This window comes from Sus scrofa, chromosome 2 (assembly GCF_054392235.1).
Source record: "Sus scrofa isolate SSC_HxYL_T2T_F1_AM1 chromosome 2, Sscrofa_HxYL_maternal_Yorkshire_Landrace_v2.0, whole genome shotgun sequence".
In the NCBI taxonomy this organism is placed as follows: Eukaryota; Metazoa; Chordata; class Mammalia; order Artiodactyla; family Suidae; genus Sus; species Sus scrofa.
Genome location: NC_139384.1, coordinates 99,925,675 through 99,944,857, shown reverse-complemented (window position 1 = coordinate 99,944,857; position 19,183 = coordinate 99,925,675). Strand labels below are relative to the sequence as shown.

The following is a 19,183-nucleotide window of genomic DNA, read 5'->3' as shown; positions in this document are numbered from 1 at the left end:
TTTACACATGGAAGATCTTTTCCTTACTTTTTTGATATTTCTCGGCTAAGTGGTTTACAAGCTTTTTCAAACTGTCACAAGTCGCCAAAATTTTTTCTAATATATTTATTGAAAAAGATCTGCATATAAATGGACCCATTCAGTTCAAGTCCATGTTGTTCGAGACTCAACTGTATTTAAAAAGAGAGAGCGAGAGTGCAAACTGAATGATAACAGACTGAGAAAAATCCAGAATACACCAACAAAAAGGTAAAAAGTTGAGAGAGGAGGGCAGTAGTGTAAGAGAACTGGCACCAAATATATTTTTTTGTAGTAGTCTAGTGAGGAATAAAATTTTAATTATTTTCAGTTATAAACACAATCTGAACAGAACTAAAACCAAGTTACCACTGGAAATGGGATGTACCTGGAAAAGGGGACCAGGCAGCAAAACAGAAAAAGAAAAAAAAAACCCACAAAAACATGTAAAGGAAGAAAAACAATAAAATTTGAGGTCAAATATATCAGTTAATGTGTAACAGATAAACTCATCTATTACAAAAATGCTGCTGCTGCTAACAATAAGTCTAAAACTCAAACAAGTATCTGTTTTCTTTAAGAGACACACCTAAGTCATTAGGACTCACAAAATAAAGAATGGCAGATGCAATACAATACTGTAAGTCAACTGTACACCAATAAAATTTTTAAAAAGAGAGAAATCAGGAAGACTCGTTAAAAAAAAAAAAGGAGTATATCAGGCAGATATACCAGGCAAATGCAAATCCAAAGGAAATGTATACCACCATGTTAACACTAGGCAAAGCAAATTTGAAGCAAAAAGAATTAAAAGGAACAATGTCAGTTACTTTACAATGATGAAGGGTATAAGCCACAATAAAGATATATAACTCTCTTAAACCTTTATGTGACACATGACACAGCATGCCTCCTCAGGTAGGTATTGTCTTAAAATCTGGCTTCTCTGCAGCAATTGTAGTAGAACATCTGATATCTAGGAATTATCTTTGTGAAATGCAAAGGAAAGGTGTTGCCGACAATTAAGAACTTGGCCAAAATAACCTCAACTACTTGATGGTTTTAAAACTGTCTCAACTTTAGACTAAAGAAGAAATAAAAACTGCAATTATATAATGTTTAGAAATTAACTACAATGAAAATATCACAAGTTATGGGATCACACCCAAGGCTGTATTTAGGGGAAAATTTATAGCTTTATAATATTAACATACAATTATCATTATTAAACATGAAGACGCTGGAGTCAAAAACCCCAATTTGAATACTACAAATTGGTCCACTTCTCATTCCCACTCCCCTGTTCTTTTTGGAGTTTGTAACACTGACTTGAAATAGTTGGTATTCTCCTGAGAGCATGTGAGATTGTTAAATTCCAGCAATAGGTTTTTCTAACAAAGCTCTAAGGTTCTTGTTGCTGTTTGTGATAACTGATAGATAACTCATTGGAAACATGTACATACATTTATATTCAGAGGAAATTATGGTTTGCACTGTCTATTAAATATTTCAATTAATTTTCAAAAAAAGAAAAAGGAATAGATCCAAGTACCTTGAGAAGACCCACTCTACTGTAGGGTGATTTAATTTTTTTAATTTCAAAAATGTTTGTTAAATTAGAAAATCTTGCATTGAGTGTTCATAGCTCAGTAGTGTATGATCTTGGGCAAGTTACTTAGTTCTCTCCAAGCCTGTAATTCTTTATTTGAAAAATGGAGATATTACCTTCGAGGGTTGTTATAAAGGTTAAATGGGAAATATCTAAAACACTCAGCTCAGTGCTTAGTATACTCACTCACAAATACATATGAAGACTCTCTCATATATGTGTGTGTGTATGTGTGTATATATATATAGTATCTCTGATTCTTCTCTGAGAGAATTTTAATACTATTTTAGACACTATACAAAATTAGATGAAAAGAATGAATTATTATTTTTCTTTTTTTTAATGGTCACATCTGTGGCATATGGAAGTTCTTGGGCCAGGTACTGAATCCAAGCTGCACCTATGACCTACACCTCAGCTGCAGCAACAGCAGATCCTTTAACCTACTGTGTCAGGCAGGGTATTGAAACAGTGCCTCCACAGCAGTCTGAGCCTCTGCAGTTGGATTCTTAACCCATTATGCTACAGTGGGAACTCCTGAATTATACTGAAAAAGGAAAACAGAACTGGAGGAATCAGGTACCCTGACTTCAGACTACAGTAAAAACTATAGTCATCAAAACAGTATAGTACTGGCAAAAGCTGACATATAGATCAATGGAACAGGACAGAGAGCCCTGAAATAAATCCATGCACCTATGGTCAATTAATCTATGACAAAGGAGGCGAGAACATACAGTGGAAAAAAGACAGTATCTTCAATAAGTGATCCTAGGGAAACTGGACGACTAAATGTAAGAAAAAAAAAAGAAATTAGAACAATCTCTGACTAGACACAAAAATTAAACTCAAAATGTATCAAAGACCTAAACATAAGGCTGGATACTATAAAACTCCTAGAGGAAAATATAGGCAGAGCACTCTCTGACATAAGTTATAGCAATCTTTTTTGATCTACCACCTAGAGTAATGAAAATAAAAATAAAAATAAACAAATGGGACCTAATTAAACTTGAAAGCTATTGCATAACAATGAAAACCATAAACAAAACAAAAAGACAACTCACAGAATGGGAGGAAATTTTTTGCAAATGAAGCAACTGACAAGGGATTAATCTACAAAATACACAAATATCTCTGTATCAAAAAAAACCCACAACCCAATTAAAAAATGGTCAGAAAATATAAAGACATTTCTCCAAAGGAGACAGACAGAAAAAAAGCATATGAAAAGATGTTCAACATCACTAATGATTAGACAAATGCAAATCAAACTACAATGAGGTATCATCTCATACCAGTCAGAATGGCCATCATCAAAAAGTCTACAAACAATAAATGCTGGAGGGGGTGTGGAGAAAAGGGAACTCTCCTACACTGTTGATGGGAATGTAAATTGGTACAACCACAATGTAGAATAATATGGAGATTTCTTTAAAACCAAATACAGAACTACATATGATCCAGCAATCCCACTTCTAGGTATATATCTAGAGAAAATCATAACAACAAAAGACACATGCACCCCAATGTTCAGTGCAGCACTATTTACAATAGCCAAGAAATGGGAGCAACCTAAATGTCCATCAAGAGAAGAATGGATAAAGAGGATGTGGTACATATTACAATGAAATATTACTTGGCCATTAAAAAGAACAAAATAGGAGTTCCCATCATGGCACAGTGGTTAATGAATCTGACTAGGAACCATGAGGTTGTGGGTTGATCCCTGGCCATGCTCAGTGGGTTAAGGATCTGGCGTTGCTGTGAGCTGTGGTGTAGGTTGCAGACGTGGCTCTGATCCTGCGTTGCTGTGGCTCTGGGCCGGTGGCTACGGCTCCAATTAGACCCCTAGCCTGGGAATCTCCATATGCCGCAGGAGCGGCCCTAGAAAAGGCAAAAAGACAAAAAATAAGTAAATAAATAAAAATAAAAAATAAAAAGAACAAAATAATGCCATTTGTAGCAACATGGATGGACCTAGAGATTATCATACTAAGTGATGTTAAGTCAGACAAAGACAAAATCATGAGATCACTAATATGTGGAATCTAATTTAAAATGATACAAAATAACTTATTCACAAAATAAAAAGAGACTCAAAGATTTCAAAACCAAACTTATGATTACCAAAGGGTAAACACTGGGGAAAGGATAAATTGGGTGGCTGAGATGAACATATACACACTACTATATATAAAATAGGTAAGTAATAAGAACCTACTTTATAGCACAGGGAAATCTACTCAATACTCTGAGACGGCCTATATGGGAAAAGAATCTGAACAAAAGTACTGAGTAGATATATACATATATATATATTCATGTATTTATATATATATATTATTCTTAATTTTTAAAAATTAGATTGAATTAAGTCTCCCCAAAACATATAATATCAAATATTTTCATCATACATTCAATACCAGTATTGTGTAATTTCATACCTGGGCTATTTAGTCTTCTCAAGCATATCACCTGAAACAATATTTGACATTCATCAAGCATGTTATAAGAACTCTTTATGAATTTCTAATTTGACCTTCAGAACAATCCTATGAATAAGCTAAGTCGGTCACTTGTTATTATTCTGATTAAAATTTTACAGAGGAGAAAATCAATTTCCAGAAATATTTCATATGACTTCTTTAAAGATACTAAATGGCAGAGCACAGAAATTTGGAACTCAGCTAAGGACCAAAAAGTACTAGACTCCACTATAATATTTTCTCCTTTATTTTTATCCAGAAGTACTTTTAGGCTGCCTGCTAGAGTCATGGAATTTGAGAGTTTTTATTTACTAAGAAGAGAACATTCTTCTATTTGTGTTCAGGAGAAATTAGGACTTCTTTCTACAACCATTCAACACAGATTTAATCCTAAATACCTTAAGGGTAGAAGGAGCTGCCATTATCATTAGTATGTTTATTTCCAGTAGTATCTAGCTTTATTCCATTCCCCAAGAACTGTAAAAAGCTTTTCCATTTCACTCTCTATATATTTCAACATTAACTTCGGACTTATTTTAAGATCTTAACTCTTCATGGAAACATTAACATTGCATCAAGTTTATTGCGTAGTAATAAAAAAATACTTCTCATATTACTCCACATTGATGAGGTTTTTAAAATGTATGTTTATTTTTGTCGAAGTATAATTGATTTACAATATTGTTAGTTTCTGGTGTACAACAAAGTGATTCAGATATATCTATTCTTTCCTTTATTCTTTATTACAGGATACTGAATATAGTTCCCCATGCTATACAGTAGGATCTTGTTGTTCATCTACTTTATACATAGTAGTTTGTATTTGCTAATTCCAAACTCTTAATTTATCCCTCTCTGCTCCTTTCCTCTTTGGTAACCATACGTTTGTTTTCTATGTCTGTGACTGTTTCTATTTCATAAGTAGATTCATTCATATCATATTTTATGTCTAAATGATAGCATATGGTATTTCCAACCAGATTTTTTTTTTTTGTCTTTTTTTTTTAGGGCCACACCTGCAGCACATGGAGGTTCCAGGCTAGGTGTCGAATCAGAGCTGTAGCTGCTGGTCTGCGCCACAGCCACAGCAATGCCAGATCCAAGCCTCATCTGCGACATACACCATGGCTCATGGCAATTCCGGATCCTTAACCACCTAGCGAGGCCAGGGATCGAAACTGCGTCCTCATGGATGTTAGTCAGATTTGTTTCCGCTGCACCACAACAGGAACTCTTCCAACCAGATATTTTTATCTTTACTTTAGGTACAGTCTCCCTTTCAATTTTAAGATGTTACTGAATCTATAAATCAACTGTGCCAAATGTTCTGTAATTCAGGTATTTCACTAACTCAAGACGGGTGTATTGCTATACTCCTCCAACTAGCCTGAACCAGCGAGGTTCTTTGTTTTTAGAAGGCTGATTCCCAGTGTATTCACATACTGCACAAATTTCCAGCACCTCCATAAAACCAGATCAATCACTTATACTGGTTCTCAAAGTTGCTGCTAAGCTCACAGTCCCTTCTGGATAGAGTGAAGTTGCCATTCTGGACAGAAGTGACTAAAACAGAGTAGATGCTTAATCTAGGGGTTGCTCCTCTCCAGGCCAACCAGCTGCTGGGGAGGTGACCTAAGACACAAAGTCAAACAACCATGATAAAGTAAATCATCAAGATGCCTTCTTAAGACAGCTGAAAAAAGGAAATAAAAAGTTGGTAGTGAGGACAGAAACGAAGACTGCTGAAGAGAAGGCAATAGTGTATAAGCTATGGAAAAGCAGAGGCCAGGAAACAGAGAGAAGTGGGGTAGAAAGTCAGTGATGACAGAAGCAACCAAAAGACAGAGAAAGGCTGATTCACAATAATGGTGGAATAGCTGCCATGTGAGGAGAAAAGGAATCCTGTTGCTGAAGCCACTGCACAACAACAAACCCAGAACTGCATGTGTGTATATTGAACATCACTCAGATTTCCCTTCTTCCTTAAGCCTAACTCAGGCTGTTTTCCTTACTTTCAGTGTATCCTCTAGTGTCTTTCTGTTCTTGCAACTTAAAATAGCATCTATCACTGTTAACTATGTAATTATTCACTTAAACACAGATCAATGCATTTATGATAAACTGTTATTCTGAAGGAATCATTTTAGTTGGAAAAAAGATCATAACTATAGTTAGGCATTTATATAACATTTTATTTCTTCTGTTGGGGGGCCAGCAGCTAAATTTAATATACTAAGATGTCCTGCAATTGGCTACCTACGCTCACCTGCCACTAATAAATGTAGTTTTTACATTTAAATGAGATGCCTTGAAGTCTCTGGTACTTAACTCCATAGAAAAGTTAGTATTTTCAACTTGCTCCTTCTTAAAATAAGGAATTGCATTTTCTCACTGCAAGAGAACACTAACTTAGTAACTTTTTTATTCACATCTCACTCCTCACTGACATAGGAATGAGTATTCTGGGAGATTCTAATACTACAGGTTTGTTAAACCACTGCTGACCAGCATTAATTTACATAGGGAATGGTGTGCCTGTTGCTTACAAAGTATAAGTTAATTCCTACGGGCATCAACAACTCTTTTCCGACTAAGGTCATCTTGCTTTTTGTGCCTACCATGAAAGAGCATTTTAGAACCTAGCTTGTGTACTAATAATATCAAAGCCACTGTTCGCTAGAAAATTGTGGTGCTCAAGGTCATGAAGCATAGTTGACACTTGGGAATACTTTTCATTATCTCCTTTCTTGGCTATGCTCTACATTGCTTGGAATATTATTTAAAATACAAAGTAGAGAGCTTATGAACAATCTGAGACCTCACGTGTGCTCTCTATAGACCCTCCTTTAAATCTTGTAACACAAAAACACAACTTTATGTGTTTGCTTTTGCCTGACATTCTGTTACAAAAAAATGCAAGGAGTTTGGAGAAATTAAAGGCCTACTGTTATTTGCAAAACTGACTTCTTATGATTAAGAATCTGAAGGCATCATGACCATGCTTCTCAAAACTCAATTCTTTAACTATCTGTATCAGGATCACTTATGATACACATTTTAAAAATAATCCAGAAGTTCCCCTGTGGTGCAGTGGGTAAAGGATCTGGCATTGCCACAGATGTGGTGCAGGCCGCAAATGCGGTACAGATTCAGCCCCTGGCCCAGGAACTTCCATGTGCCATGGGTGTGGCAAAAAATTAAAATAAAAAATAAAAATAAAAATAGACTTTCCTCTTGGTACTTATACTCAATTTTGCTGTGAACTGAAAACTCCTTTAAAAATAAAGTCTATTTTTAAAAATGAATCTAGATATAGACCTTACTCTCCTCAAAAATTAACTCAGAATGGATCACAGACCTAAATTTAAAATGCAAAACTATAAATCTCTTAAAGGATAATAGGAGAGAAAATCTAGATGACCTTGGGTTATGGAAATGGCAATTTAGATATAACACCAAAGGCATGATCCATGAAAGAGCTGATAAGCTGAATTTCATTAAAATTACAAAGCTTCTCTCTGCAAAAGACACTGCTAAGAGAATGAGAAGACAAGGCACAGACTGGGAGAAAATACCCAGAAAAGACACAGGGTATTTTCTGACAAAGGACTGTTATTAAAAATTTACAAAGAATTCTTAAAATGCAACAATAAGAAAATGAACCACTCAATTGAAAAACAGGCAGAAGGCCTATAACACACACTTCATCAAAGAAGATAAATACATGCCAGTTACATATATGCCATATACAAACAACTTATGCAACTCAACAGCAAAAAAGCCAACAACCCAATTGAAAAATGTGCAGACCTGAATAGACATTTCTCCAAAGAAGATATACAAGATGGCCAATGGGTGCATGAAAAAATGCTCAATATCACTAATTATTAGAGAAATGTAGATCAAAACTACAATGAGGTACCACCTCACACCAGTGAGAATGGCCATCACAACAAGTCAACAAATAAGAAATGCTGGAAAGGGTGTGGAGAAAAGGGAACCTTTCTATACTGTTGGTGGAAATGTAAATTGGCACAACCCCTATGGAAAACAGTATGGAGGTAACTCAGAAAACTAAATATAGAGCCACCATATGACCCAGCAATCCCACTCTTGCTCATTTATCAGGACAGAACTTTCATTCAAAAAGATACATGCACCCGCATGTTCATTGCAGCACTAGTCACAATAGACAAGACACGGAAACAACCTAAATGTCCACTGACAGATGAATGGATTAAGAAGATGTGGTACATAAACACAATGGGATACCACTCAGCATAAAAAAGAACGAAATAATGCCATTTGCAGCAACATGGATGGAACTAGAGACTCTCAGGCTGAGTGAAGTGAGTCAGAAAGAGAAAGACAAATACCATATGATATCATTTATATCTGGAACCTAATGTATGGCACAAATGAACCTTTCCACAGAAAAGAAAATCATGGACTTGGAGAATAGACTTGTGAGTGCCAAGGGGGAGGGGGAGGCAGAGGGATGGACTGGGAGCTTGGTGTTAACAGATGCAAATTACTGCCTTTGGAATGGATAAGCAATGAGATCCTGCTGTGTAGCACTGGGAACTATGTCTAGTCACTTATGATGATGCATGATAATGGGAGAAAAAAGAATGTATCTGTGTATGTGTAACTGGGTCACCATGCTGTACAGTAAAAAAAAAATAAATAAATAATAATGTATTAGGGAAATAACAAAAAGAAAAAAAATAAATGTCTCAAGGTAAAGCATTTATTATGGACAAGCAAAAACAACTACCAGAACATTCAGATAAAAATCAATTCCTACAGTAGGTTAAAAAAACCATTTTTTAAAGATGGTGAGTGTACCCATGAAACAGTTCCTATAACTAGGGTAACCATGTAGTTTACTAGTAAGAATCAGACACTTTTGAGTGAAAAAGCCTTTTAATAAATGTCCCAAGAAAACAGGTGTAGACCGGGAAGAAGACTCATCCCAAGTAAACCAGGATGGATATGCCCCGAATAGTAACACCTCTCTGGACATGAATAACCCTCACAATAATCATCAATACTAACTACAATGTTGCAAAAAGGAACTGACTGTAATTACAAAGCTGGAAACCACAGATGGCATTATTTCAGGTTCCTTTTTCTTTCTACTCATATCCTTGGTGTGAAACGTCAAATGGCACTTTCAGAATTATTTGGCACAGCAGTAATTAATACTGATCTTAGAATTTAGCAAAGGTCACCATTAATTTATAGACCACATTGGATTCAATCTAGTCTCTACTTTGGAATTCATGCAGTGAGCACTGTTTCACCAGCTCCATTACCACGATCAACATGACAACACGCTCACACTTGGACTAATTGTCAGAGGAGATTTTTATTTTTTGGTTTCAAGATATAATGCACTTCCGAATGGATCCTGAATCCCTAGTGAAACAGTATCTTGATTATGAAAAGACAAGTCATTTTGCTGGGTTTCTAATCTGAAAGGGTTTGGTTTTTCTTTTCTATTTCAACAAATAGTTATCGGGGGTTTATAGTCTGCCACACTTTGTCCTAAATGACAGATAGAGCAGAAGAAAGGATAAATGATTGTCGATGCAATGAAAAAATACTGTTTAGTCACTTTTAATCTGCAAGATTATTGATTCACAAATCAGACTGCACTTTAGAATTACTGGGGGGAGCTATAAAAAAAAATCCTGTGCCTTGCCACATAAAAATATGTATATGAATGTTCATAGTAGAATTATTCATAATAGCCAAAAAGTAGAAATAGTCTAAATGTGTATCAGCTGATGAATGGATACACAAAATGTGATGTACATACATATACATGTACAAAATGGAAGAGTTTTCAGCAATAAAAAAGAATGAAGTACGGTTACATGCTACAACAGGGATGAATCTTGAAAATAGTAAGCTAAATGAAAGAAGCCAGACACAAAGACCAAATGTTGAATAATTCTATTAATATGAAATATCCAAACAGCAAATCTATAGAGACAGAAAGCAGATTAATGACTGTCTAAGACTGGGGATTTGGAGGAGGAATGGAGAGTAACTGCTAGTGAGAACAGGTTTCTTTTTTAGAGTGATAGAAATGATTGAAAACTGACTATAATCATCAAGAAATGCAAACAAAAACCACAATGACCTATCATCTTACAAGTGTTAGAATGGCTATCCTCAAAAAGACAAGCAATTGGAGTTCCCATCGTGGCTCAGTGGTTAACAAATCCAAGTAGGAACCATGAGGTTGCAGGTTCGATCCCTGGCCTTGCTCAGTGGGTTAAGGATCCGGCGTTGCTGTGAGCTGTGGTGTAGGTCTCAGACATGGCTCAGATCTCGCGTTGCTGTGGCTCTGGCGTAGGCCGGTGGCTACAGCTCTGATTCAACCCCTAGCCCGGGAACCTCCATATGCCACAGAAGCGGCTCTAGAAATGGCAAAAAGACCAACAACAACAACAACAAAAAAAAAAAAAAAAAAAAAAAGACAAGCAATAATAAATGTTGGTGAAGACAGGGAGAAAGCGAATCCTTGTACTCCACTGGGGACACTGTAATCTGGAAAAGCCATTACGGAAAATAGTCTGATGGGCACCCCAAAATTAAAAATAGAACTACCATGTGATCCAGCAATCCCACTTCTGAGTATACGACTAAAGGAAACGAAATCACAATCTCAAAAGACGTTACATCTAATTAGAATCGCAGCCCTCCTTAAGGCTGGTATCTGGAGTAGCTACCTGATCCGTAGCATCTTTCCTGCCAATCTCCATGACATGTGCACAGCCTTGATGACTGGGTCTCTACCACAACTTTCCCTTCAACACCTCAGGACCCTGACTGGGAATGAGCCTCCCTTAGAAATGGAGTTTGGCAGTGCTAGTCTGCCTCCAAACCTGGAGCAGGCCTGACCTCCTGCTTTATGTTGGAGAATCTATCTAATGTTGCACAGTGTCAGCTGCCAGACACTGTATTACTACTGCCTGGTCACCCTGCTCCTGAAACCCACACCCCTGCCTAAATGTTGACACTGGCTTGGACAAGCCAGAGATGGCCTGGAATGTTCACTTGGATGTGACCAGTGATTACAGTGCCTGGAACTTCCTCAGGCATAGGCAGGACATTCCTGGATTCATTCATCTCCCTTTTCTGTTGTCCTGCCAGTAAGATTATAGAACTCCCTCTGAAATCTTGTCCATAAAAAGCATTTATGGTCTTAGAGGGTACTGAAACGTTGTTTTAGAAGTATTGTTCTTTTAAAAATTTAAACAGTAAATCCCAACTATATTTTGAGACATTTTTGAGAATTCCACTATATGTTAATATTTCTGGAGAGACGGTGGAATCAAACTACATTACATTCTAAGTCCATAAAGGTGGGGAAGCAGAGGCCTAAACTGTGAGTAACTCTTCAACCTGGGGAGACTAAAGCGACTGTGTCCAGGAGTTAGTGTTAGGGCCACGGTAAGAAACAACTAAAGAAGGAAAGAGACACATGCCCATCAAGTCTGTGGAAGACACAAACTTAGCAGGAATAAAAAATGGGTGGGAAACAGAATGAAGAGTGCAAGATCATATATTTAGAAACAAAAAGCATATGGATATGAGAGGCCAGGTTGTACGTGATACAAAAAGCTCTAGGACATTGCTGAGCCCCTGTCAACCTAAACAGGCAGGAAGGGACTCTCTTATGAATCAACAAAGCTGAAAGGTTCAATACAGGGAAGACCACACATTTGGTAACTGGTTAGCAGAAAGGTCCAAAATGAATAAGCTCAGATCTGTGTACTTGGGAGAAGCAGCAACCTGCGTTCCACATTTAAACCTAAAAAGTAACAAACGCCAGATGGTTGAAAATTCCAAAATTCCACAGAAAAAAAATAATAAATTATACCAAATATTCATTAAATGTTTATTACTTACTTAAATGACAAATAATTTCATCTGTCAATTTTTAAATTGCTTAAAACTAGGATAATAGTTAACTTTTCAGATTTCATGGGACCTTACCCTTTTCATGTTTCTAAAAGCCTGATAATTCTGTTTCTTTTCAAAAATTCTTATGCTCATAGTGAATAAACTGGTGGCATTAAAAGATTATTTTAGTTTGAATGAAGACATAGTCTGGCCAGACATTTCACCCAGTTCCAAACTATCGGAACTGAGACAAATAAAACCATGCATTAAATTGTTCTATCGCTCTGTAAAAGTTCTTGAACTGTAAATTCTATCACTTCAGGCTTTTATGTGAATCTCATCATCCATGACATTTGCTAGTGACATGACAGAAATCTTAATATCCGAAAGTGTTTATGCTTTTAAAAGTCAGGATGGTTGGAACCTGAATCAGACTTTCTACACAAAAGGCCTCCCTATTTCTAATAAGACTATACCACGGTCATGTTTTTTGCTCACGTCATACAAAGATGGGCTGTTACTGCAGAGTTGTTTTGTACAGTTGATAGTTTTAATTCTCTCTTTTTTGTTCAAAAATGTAGTCTTCATTATCATCAGGAAGAGAAGTCTGTAATTTCTTCCATTTCAAAGTCATCTGTCCACTTTTGCAAGTCTTTAGCATCATTAATCGTCCACAACTTGGCAAAAGACTTTAGCCTTTTCCTGGAGAGAAAAAAAAATACTATTAATTTAAAAAAGAAATTGTTAGGGGCCAACACATCCATTGAAAGCTATGAAAAGTCTGTGACCAGCAGGCGGGGCTCTGTGGTTGGGGGAGGCTTGTCTGCATCAACCTCCCAGAGAAAGGCGTTTTCCATGCTGCTGCTCTAATGAAGGGACTAAGTTATCAGCTCTCCTGCCTCCTCCAGGGAGGGGAGAGCCCAGCTTCCTCCCTCTTCTAACTCAGCAAGACACTGTGTGCTCACAGGATGAAAAGTAAAATTGATTTAATAAAATAAAGCTAGCAATTAAAAGGGTGAAATGCCAATGTAACAGGGACCTACTTTTTTTTTTTAATTCCTGCAGAAAAGCAACCCAGATAAATGTTTAGGGTCTGGAGAAGGAGTATTTGTGTTCTAACCTTCACTCTACCACTAACTAACTAGCTGCATGACCCTGGTTTCCCAGACAGTCTCCTACTCTTGCTTGGTCTCATTTTCTGCAACTATAACATGGAGATGATTGTCATAAGGATCAAGTGAATTAATGTACATAAAGCCACAAGAATAGCACGTGACTCAATGCCTAGGCTATTGCAAATGACTGGCTGCCTAGACTCGGCAGTAAGAGTCCAATAAATAGAAGCTATTAATGAGAGCACAGAAATGGACCAGATTCAGCTTGCCATCTTTGATCTGACCAATGGAACAGATGGAAGAAGCACTTTCTGTGAAAAAGTCTAACAACAAATACGGTGTGTCCTGATAAATCGTCAGATTCCATTCCAATGCAACCTCTTCTTACAGTTCTCTGTCTTGTCAGGATAACTTACCAGATATCAAAATGCCATGTACTAAGTGGAAGAGTTGAAATATTTATAAATAACCTCTGATTTTTACTGCTCTTGCTTTGTAGACTATATAGCAACAATATGTATAAACTCATATTTTATTGCCATCTTGTGATTTATATTGTACCTTTTGTAGTAAAGTTATATTTTAATTTCTTTAGGGAAAAAATACTAAGACAACAAAAAAGGATTTAAATTTGTCTTTGGATTGTGCAAAGAACTAAGGGCTAAGCTTATTTTTAACTCTCAGAGATGATTCTCTCTAGAAAGAGTTTATATTCATGTCCTTTGCAACGACTAACTAGAAATAGGCTGTTACTGATTACATCATTTGTTTCTGATTGGGGAAATGATCTAGAAGAAAATGTCAACAGAGAACGCTATGCATCTCCTATAATATTCCACCCTATGGACCTGGCCCATCATCATTTACCACTGCAAGGTGCGGAGTGCAAGGCAAAGCTGTAAGGGAAGGAAGAGGAGAAAGAGAGGTTGGCTGTACAATGGTAACTCAGTATACAAGCTGGTGACTGTTTCCTTGGCTAGCATTAGGTGTTAATATTTCATTATTTAAATTGGTAATGATTTCCAGAATTAAAAAGATATTCTTATAGCATGATGTCCAGACAAGATTTTTGTTTGTTTGTTTGCTTTTTAGGGCCACACCCGTGGCATATGGAGATTCCCAGGTTAGTGATCTAACTGCAGCTGTTGCCTCTAGCCCACGCCATACACCACAGCATCTGCAACCTATACCACAGCTCATGGCAACACCAGATCCTTAACCCACTGAGCAAGGCCAGGGATCGAACCCACAACCTCATAGTTCTTAGATTTGTTTCCACTGAGAACTCCCAGACAAGATGTTCTATTTGACTAACAGTCTTTGCATACATGGTCATATGGTTATGGACCAGGGCTGTAATGTCAGGAAGATCAGACCATCAGACTCTCCAGAGAGGGCAGGGTTAGGGCAAGATGTGGGTGAGGAACTTAGGTTGTTTTATAATCCAATCTGTTACTTGGGAAACAAAAAGCTGTAATTTATTAATATGATATTTTCCTAGGAAGGTCTTCCTTCCAAAGCATGTCTCAGGTTTACATGAACTTTAGTTTACGTATTAATGACACACTGGCTGGATACCCAGGGTGAAAGGCAGCCTGTATTCACATAAGCATTCTGGATAATGGAGAAGTCAGTTTAGAATGAAAACTGTGTCACAAGCTCACAAAGAAAGTGACAGGTGGATACTGACTCTAATCACCTAGTTATGTGATAACTATTATTTTCATTTATCCTGACAGAATTCTTAATTTCTGAATGCAACCACTCCCTATCTGAATGCAATCTAAGAATAAAAGAAGCACTCTTCACATTTTATACATTGAAGTATCTTTCAGTAATTGTCTGCATAAGTGAGCATTTTAAGCAACTAATGTGTTGACATATATTAAGGAGTTAATTCTTCAAAAAAATGATCAAAAAACCAATTTAGCAACTTTATAATAGATAAAGATCTGACTAGAGGGGCCTCAACGCATATGAGCTTTGGGAACAGCTGTTTTCATTTTATCATAATTAAATGTTGCAGAATATTTGAAGAGGTGCTTGAAGGAAGATCTGATGTTCATTTATAAAACAATCCCTTCCTTGGACAACTTGGAAGATTTCATTATAAATCAAAAAATGTAGCACAATCATTCTGACCTTTTCCTATTTACTAATCCTTCCAGCTCTTTTGACTTGCTAGCTGCTTTCTTTAAAATTTCTCCAGGAACATCTGCTAGTTTAGCCACATTTAGTCCGTAACTCCTTGCAGCACTTCCTCTGGTTATTTGATAAAGAAAAGTGACAAAATCAGGGACTTTGTCTTCTTCACCTAAAAAAAAAAGTTAAAAAGAAAGATAAAACCATGCTTGAAGGTTGGAAGAAATTAGAGGATTAAAGATAACATATAAACTCTTATAACTTTACTCAATTAAAATTTATAGTCTGAAAAAATCCGCTGTATCTCATCACTTGTTAGCTCCTTTCATCAATATCACATATCTAGGAAAAGGGTAAATACTGTTTTGAAAGTATTTACTTTCAACGCCTTTTGCCTTTAGGATCTATCTTTCAGCTCTGTTAAAATGGTTTTTTAACAATTATTCATTGTATGCTATTCAGTATTTAGTGTTACGCTACTTGCCAAAAAATGTGAAATGAACTTCTTTATCAAAAAGAGAGTGATTCTGATTCATGGTACAATATAAATTCTCCTTTACAAAGAGTTTAGGGAGTTCCCGTGGTGGCTCAGTGGGTTAAGAACCTGACATAATGTCTGTAAAGATGCAGGTTTGATCCCTGCCCTCACTTGGTGGGTTAAGGATTCAGCACTACCACAAGCTGCGGTGCAGGTCGCAGAGGAGGCTTGGATCCTGTGTGGCTATGGATGTGGTGTAGGCCAGCAGCTGCAGCTCCAGTGCAACCTGTGGCCTGGGAATTTCCATATGCCACAGGCGTGGCCACAAAAAGTAAACAACAGAAACTCAGATTTTTAAAACAGTGTTATTCCAGGGGAAGACTGTGTTCACCAGTCTTACATGTAATGCACTCTGTAAAGTAACATATATGAGATGTCTCTAAGAGTGCAAAAAACTACAAAAACAGACAAGGGAATATTACAGGTTGCACAGTTTAAATAACACGACTGAGGAATTCTTACTTATTACATATCCTAGTTAACTAAGAGTTATACGTACTGAAGGGGATGCTGTGTGGCGCCACTCGAATCCCACTTAGGACTGAAGGTTGTTAAGCCTGCAACCCTCTGCTGTGTGCTCCTTGGAAACTTGCTCAGCTGAAGAGAGCTGCTTCACCAATGTCACCCCCATCCTGGCCCTTCTGCATCCAGGGACTGGCTGCTAGGGGGGTTGGCAGGTGGTCTCTAAGACGGCCACCCAAGATCCCTGCCTCTGGGGTTCATGCCCTTATGGTATTCTCTCTCCTTTCATGGACTGGACCAGAGGACTTGTTTCTAATGAATAGAATATGACACAAATAGTGATATATCACTTTTGCAATTAGATGGGGGCCCCTGTCTTGGGCATTCACTTTCCGGCTGGTCTGCTCTGAGGAAAGCCAGTGGCCATGCTGTGGGCTGCCCTATGGATATAGGTCTGTATGGCAAGAAACTGATGTTTCTGGCCAAGAAATCAGTGAGGGCCTGGAGGCCTGCCCACAGCCACATGAGTGAACTTGCAAGCGGAGATTCTGAGGTCTGCCAACTGCTGAATGCCCATGAGTGGGCTGTGAAGAGAACCGTCCCAGTCAAGCCTTGAAGTGATTCATGCTGAGGCCGATACCGTGATGGAGCCTGGTGACAGATTGTGAGGTAAAGGCGGTCAGCTCAGCTGTCCCTGGATTCCAGGCCCACAGACATGAGGAGCTAGTTAAGTACTTCCTGTGCTAAGTGCTTCCATTTGAGGGGATAGTTTGTGATTCAACAATACATAAACTAGGAAAAGGTCTAAAAGCCTGGCTCTCTCATCCCAAGTCGAGGTAACTCTGAAGGATCAACCCTGACTCAGAGCTCTCTGCAGGGCTGGCTGAAGCCTTAGAACCATCGCCCAGCCGTGGGCTCACTGTGGATGGTGCGAGCAGACCTCAAAAAAACGCTGGCACACAAACCCTAGAATCTGCTTCCTGGGGGACCAGTCTACCACTTAATACACAGACATGAAGTTAAAACTTTTCAAGAACTGGGATATAATGAAGTACAGTAATCCAAAGACAACGCTGTGAAGGGATTCAGGAAAAGCCTCCCCAAAATGTGACACTTTGGCATTCAGATTATCTTGAGCTGAAGACAGTGGAGGTCCAAAAAGCCCAGGAAGGGCTTTTTATGTCCCTCTCAATGGCCTAAAAGAATTTAGGTGGCGTGGGGGTGGCCACAGCTCAGAGACAGACTATTACCAGAGATAACTTATCTGAATGACCTATGTGTTAGGCAGGACAAACATCTAATTACCAAATATCCATTTTTCTTATTTCCTTGTGAATTACCCTTCTGCCCTTTGGAGCCCCATCTCCTGCTGATCCTATTTCTCAACTCAGGATGGCACAGAAGCCTCAACTGTCCAACTTGCCCTCATGGGGCCCCGTAGGTCCATAATGCAATTTTTCTCCTGTCACTCTGTCTGATGTTAATTTGATTATTAGGCCAGCCAAAGAACCATGATCCTAAGGGTAGAGAAAAAAATTCCTCCTCTCCAACAGCTGCCTGTGGTTTAATCTTTGATAAATCTAAAGCACCTCAGGATTATCCACCTTCATTACAAAATTCAATATAATTGCACTGTATTGCCAAAATGTCCAAGATGAACCAGATTCACAATGATTTGAGACCCTAGTATACTTAATTATAAATTTATCAAGAACTTTTCTCATGTGTTATTTCATTTGATACGTGTGTATGCTTTATTCTTTTATCAGCTAAAAGCGAAAAAGCCAAAAGACTGAACACAACAGAGAAAAGGGATAATGGAATTTTCTTTAATCTCCCCTAAGAATTCAGAAACAGACAAATAATACTTTTCTAAGGGTAGGTGCTGGAGGTGGGAGGTGAAAAGAATGCTGACATTCTCAGGAATGCACAGACTAAAACTCACATCACAAAGTACTAAGAATACCTTTTGCCTCCAAATAAAATTTAAGGAACACAAAGAACAGGTGAGGAAGTGGGTGGGAAAAGACTAGGAAAGAAACATGTAGAAGAAACCAGTGCCTCTTAACCTTGATAATGTTTTGTTATCCTTCATATGTTGCGCTCACAAGATCCAAAGTGAGGTGAACGGCGAGAGGGTATCAAAAAAGTGAACTCTTTTCATCTTTAAGACAAATACAGTCTTTATCACTTCAACTAGGTTAGTCCTAGTTAGGCTGATGTCCCCACCTCTATAACCTAGCCTCCACAGTGAACTTTTTAAAAAAGAGGTGAATTCATCTGGCTGCCTGTCTATTCATTATCCATCCATCTATCCTTTTCTGAAAGCCTACTAAATGCTGCACTCTCCATTTATTTTTTTTAATTTTTTTGTCTTTTGTCCTTTTTAGGGCTGCACCCACAGCATATGGAGGTTCCCAGGCTTGGGGTCGAATCGGAGCTGTAGCTGCTGGCCTACGCCAGAGCCATATAGCAACGCACGATCCGAGCCGCGTCTGCAACATACACCACAGCTCATGGCAATGCCGGATCCTTAACCCACTGAACGAGACCAGGGATCGAATCCGCAACCTCATGGTTCCTAGTCGGATTCGTTTCCACTGCGCCACGACAGGAACTCCCACACCCTCCATTTAAACATTGCTTTACTGATGGCTTTTTTCTTTTTTCTACCTCAAGACTATCTTTCACCCCTCTTCTGTGGGGGAGAGAGAGAAGAAGCTGGGGGTGGGAAGTGGTATATAAAAGAAATGGAGAGGGAAGAGAAGCTGACATTGTTTAGAGTCAATGAAAGTCATCATTCATGATTCTGCTTATTATAGCGAAACTTAGCAAAAGCGTTTTAGAGCAAAATTTCTCTGGGCAATTAAAGAGATGTGGGCTGATCAAA

The 19,183-nt window shown here is 37.9% G+C and overlaps 1 protein-coding gene across 7 annotated transcripts in view; it reads right to left on the bottom strand.

Annotated features, from left to right (window-relative positions):
• Nucleotides 1-12,017: 12,017 nt before the first annotated feature.
• Nucleotides 12,018-19,183, bottom strand: part of MSH3 (mutS homolog 3) — a 197,439-nt gene continuing 190,273 nt past the window's right edge. For all 7 annotated transcript variants that reach the window (XR_014838120.1, XR_014838121.1, XR_014838122.1 and 4 more), the window contains 2 exons: nt 15,294-15,465; nt 12,018-12,738 (listed from right to left, as the gene is read on the bottom strand). Coding sequence is in view for 4 of the 7 variants with exons in the window: in XM_085013912.1 (XP_084870038.1) it covers nt 12,630-12,738; nt 15,294-15,465 (281 nt within the window). In the remaining 3 variants the exon portion in view is untranslated. The remainder of the gene's footprint in view (nt 12,739-15,293; nt 15,466-19,183) is intronic.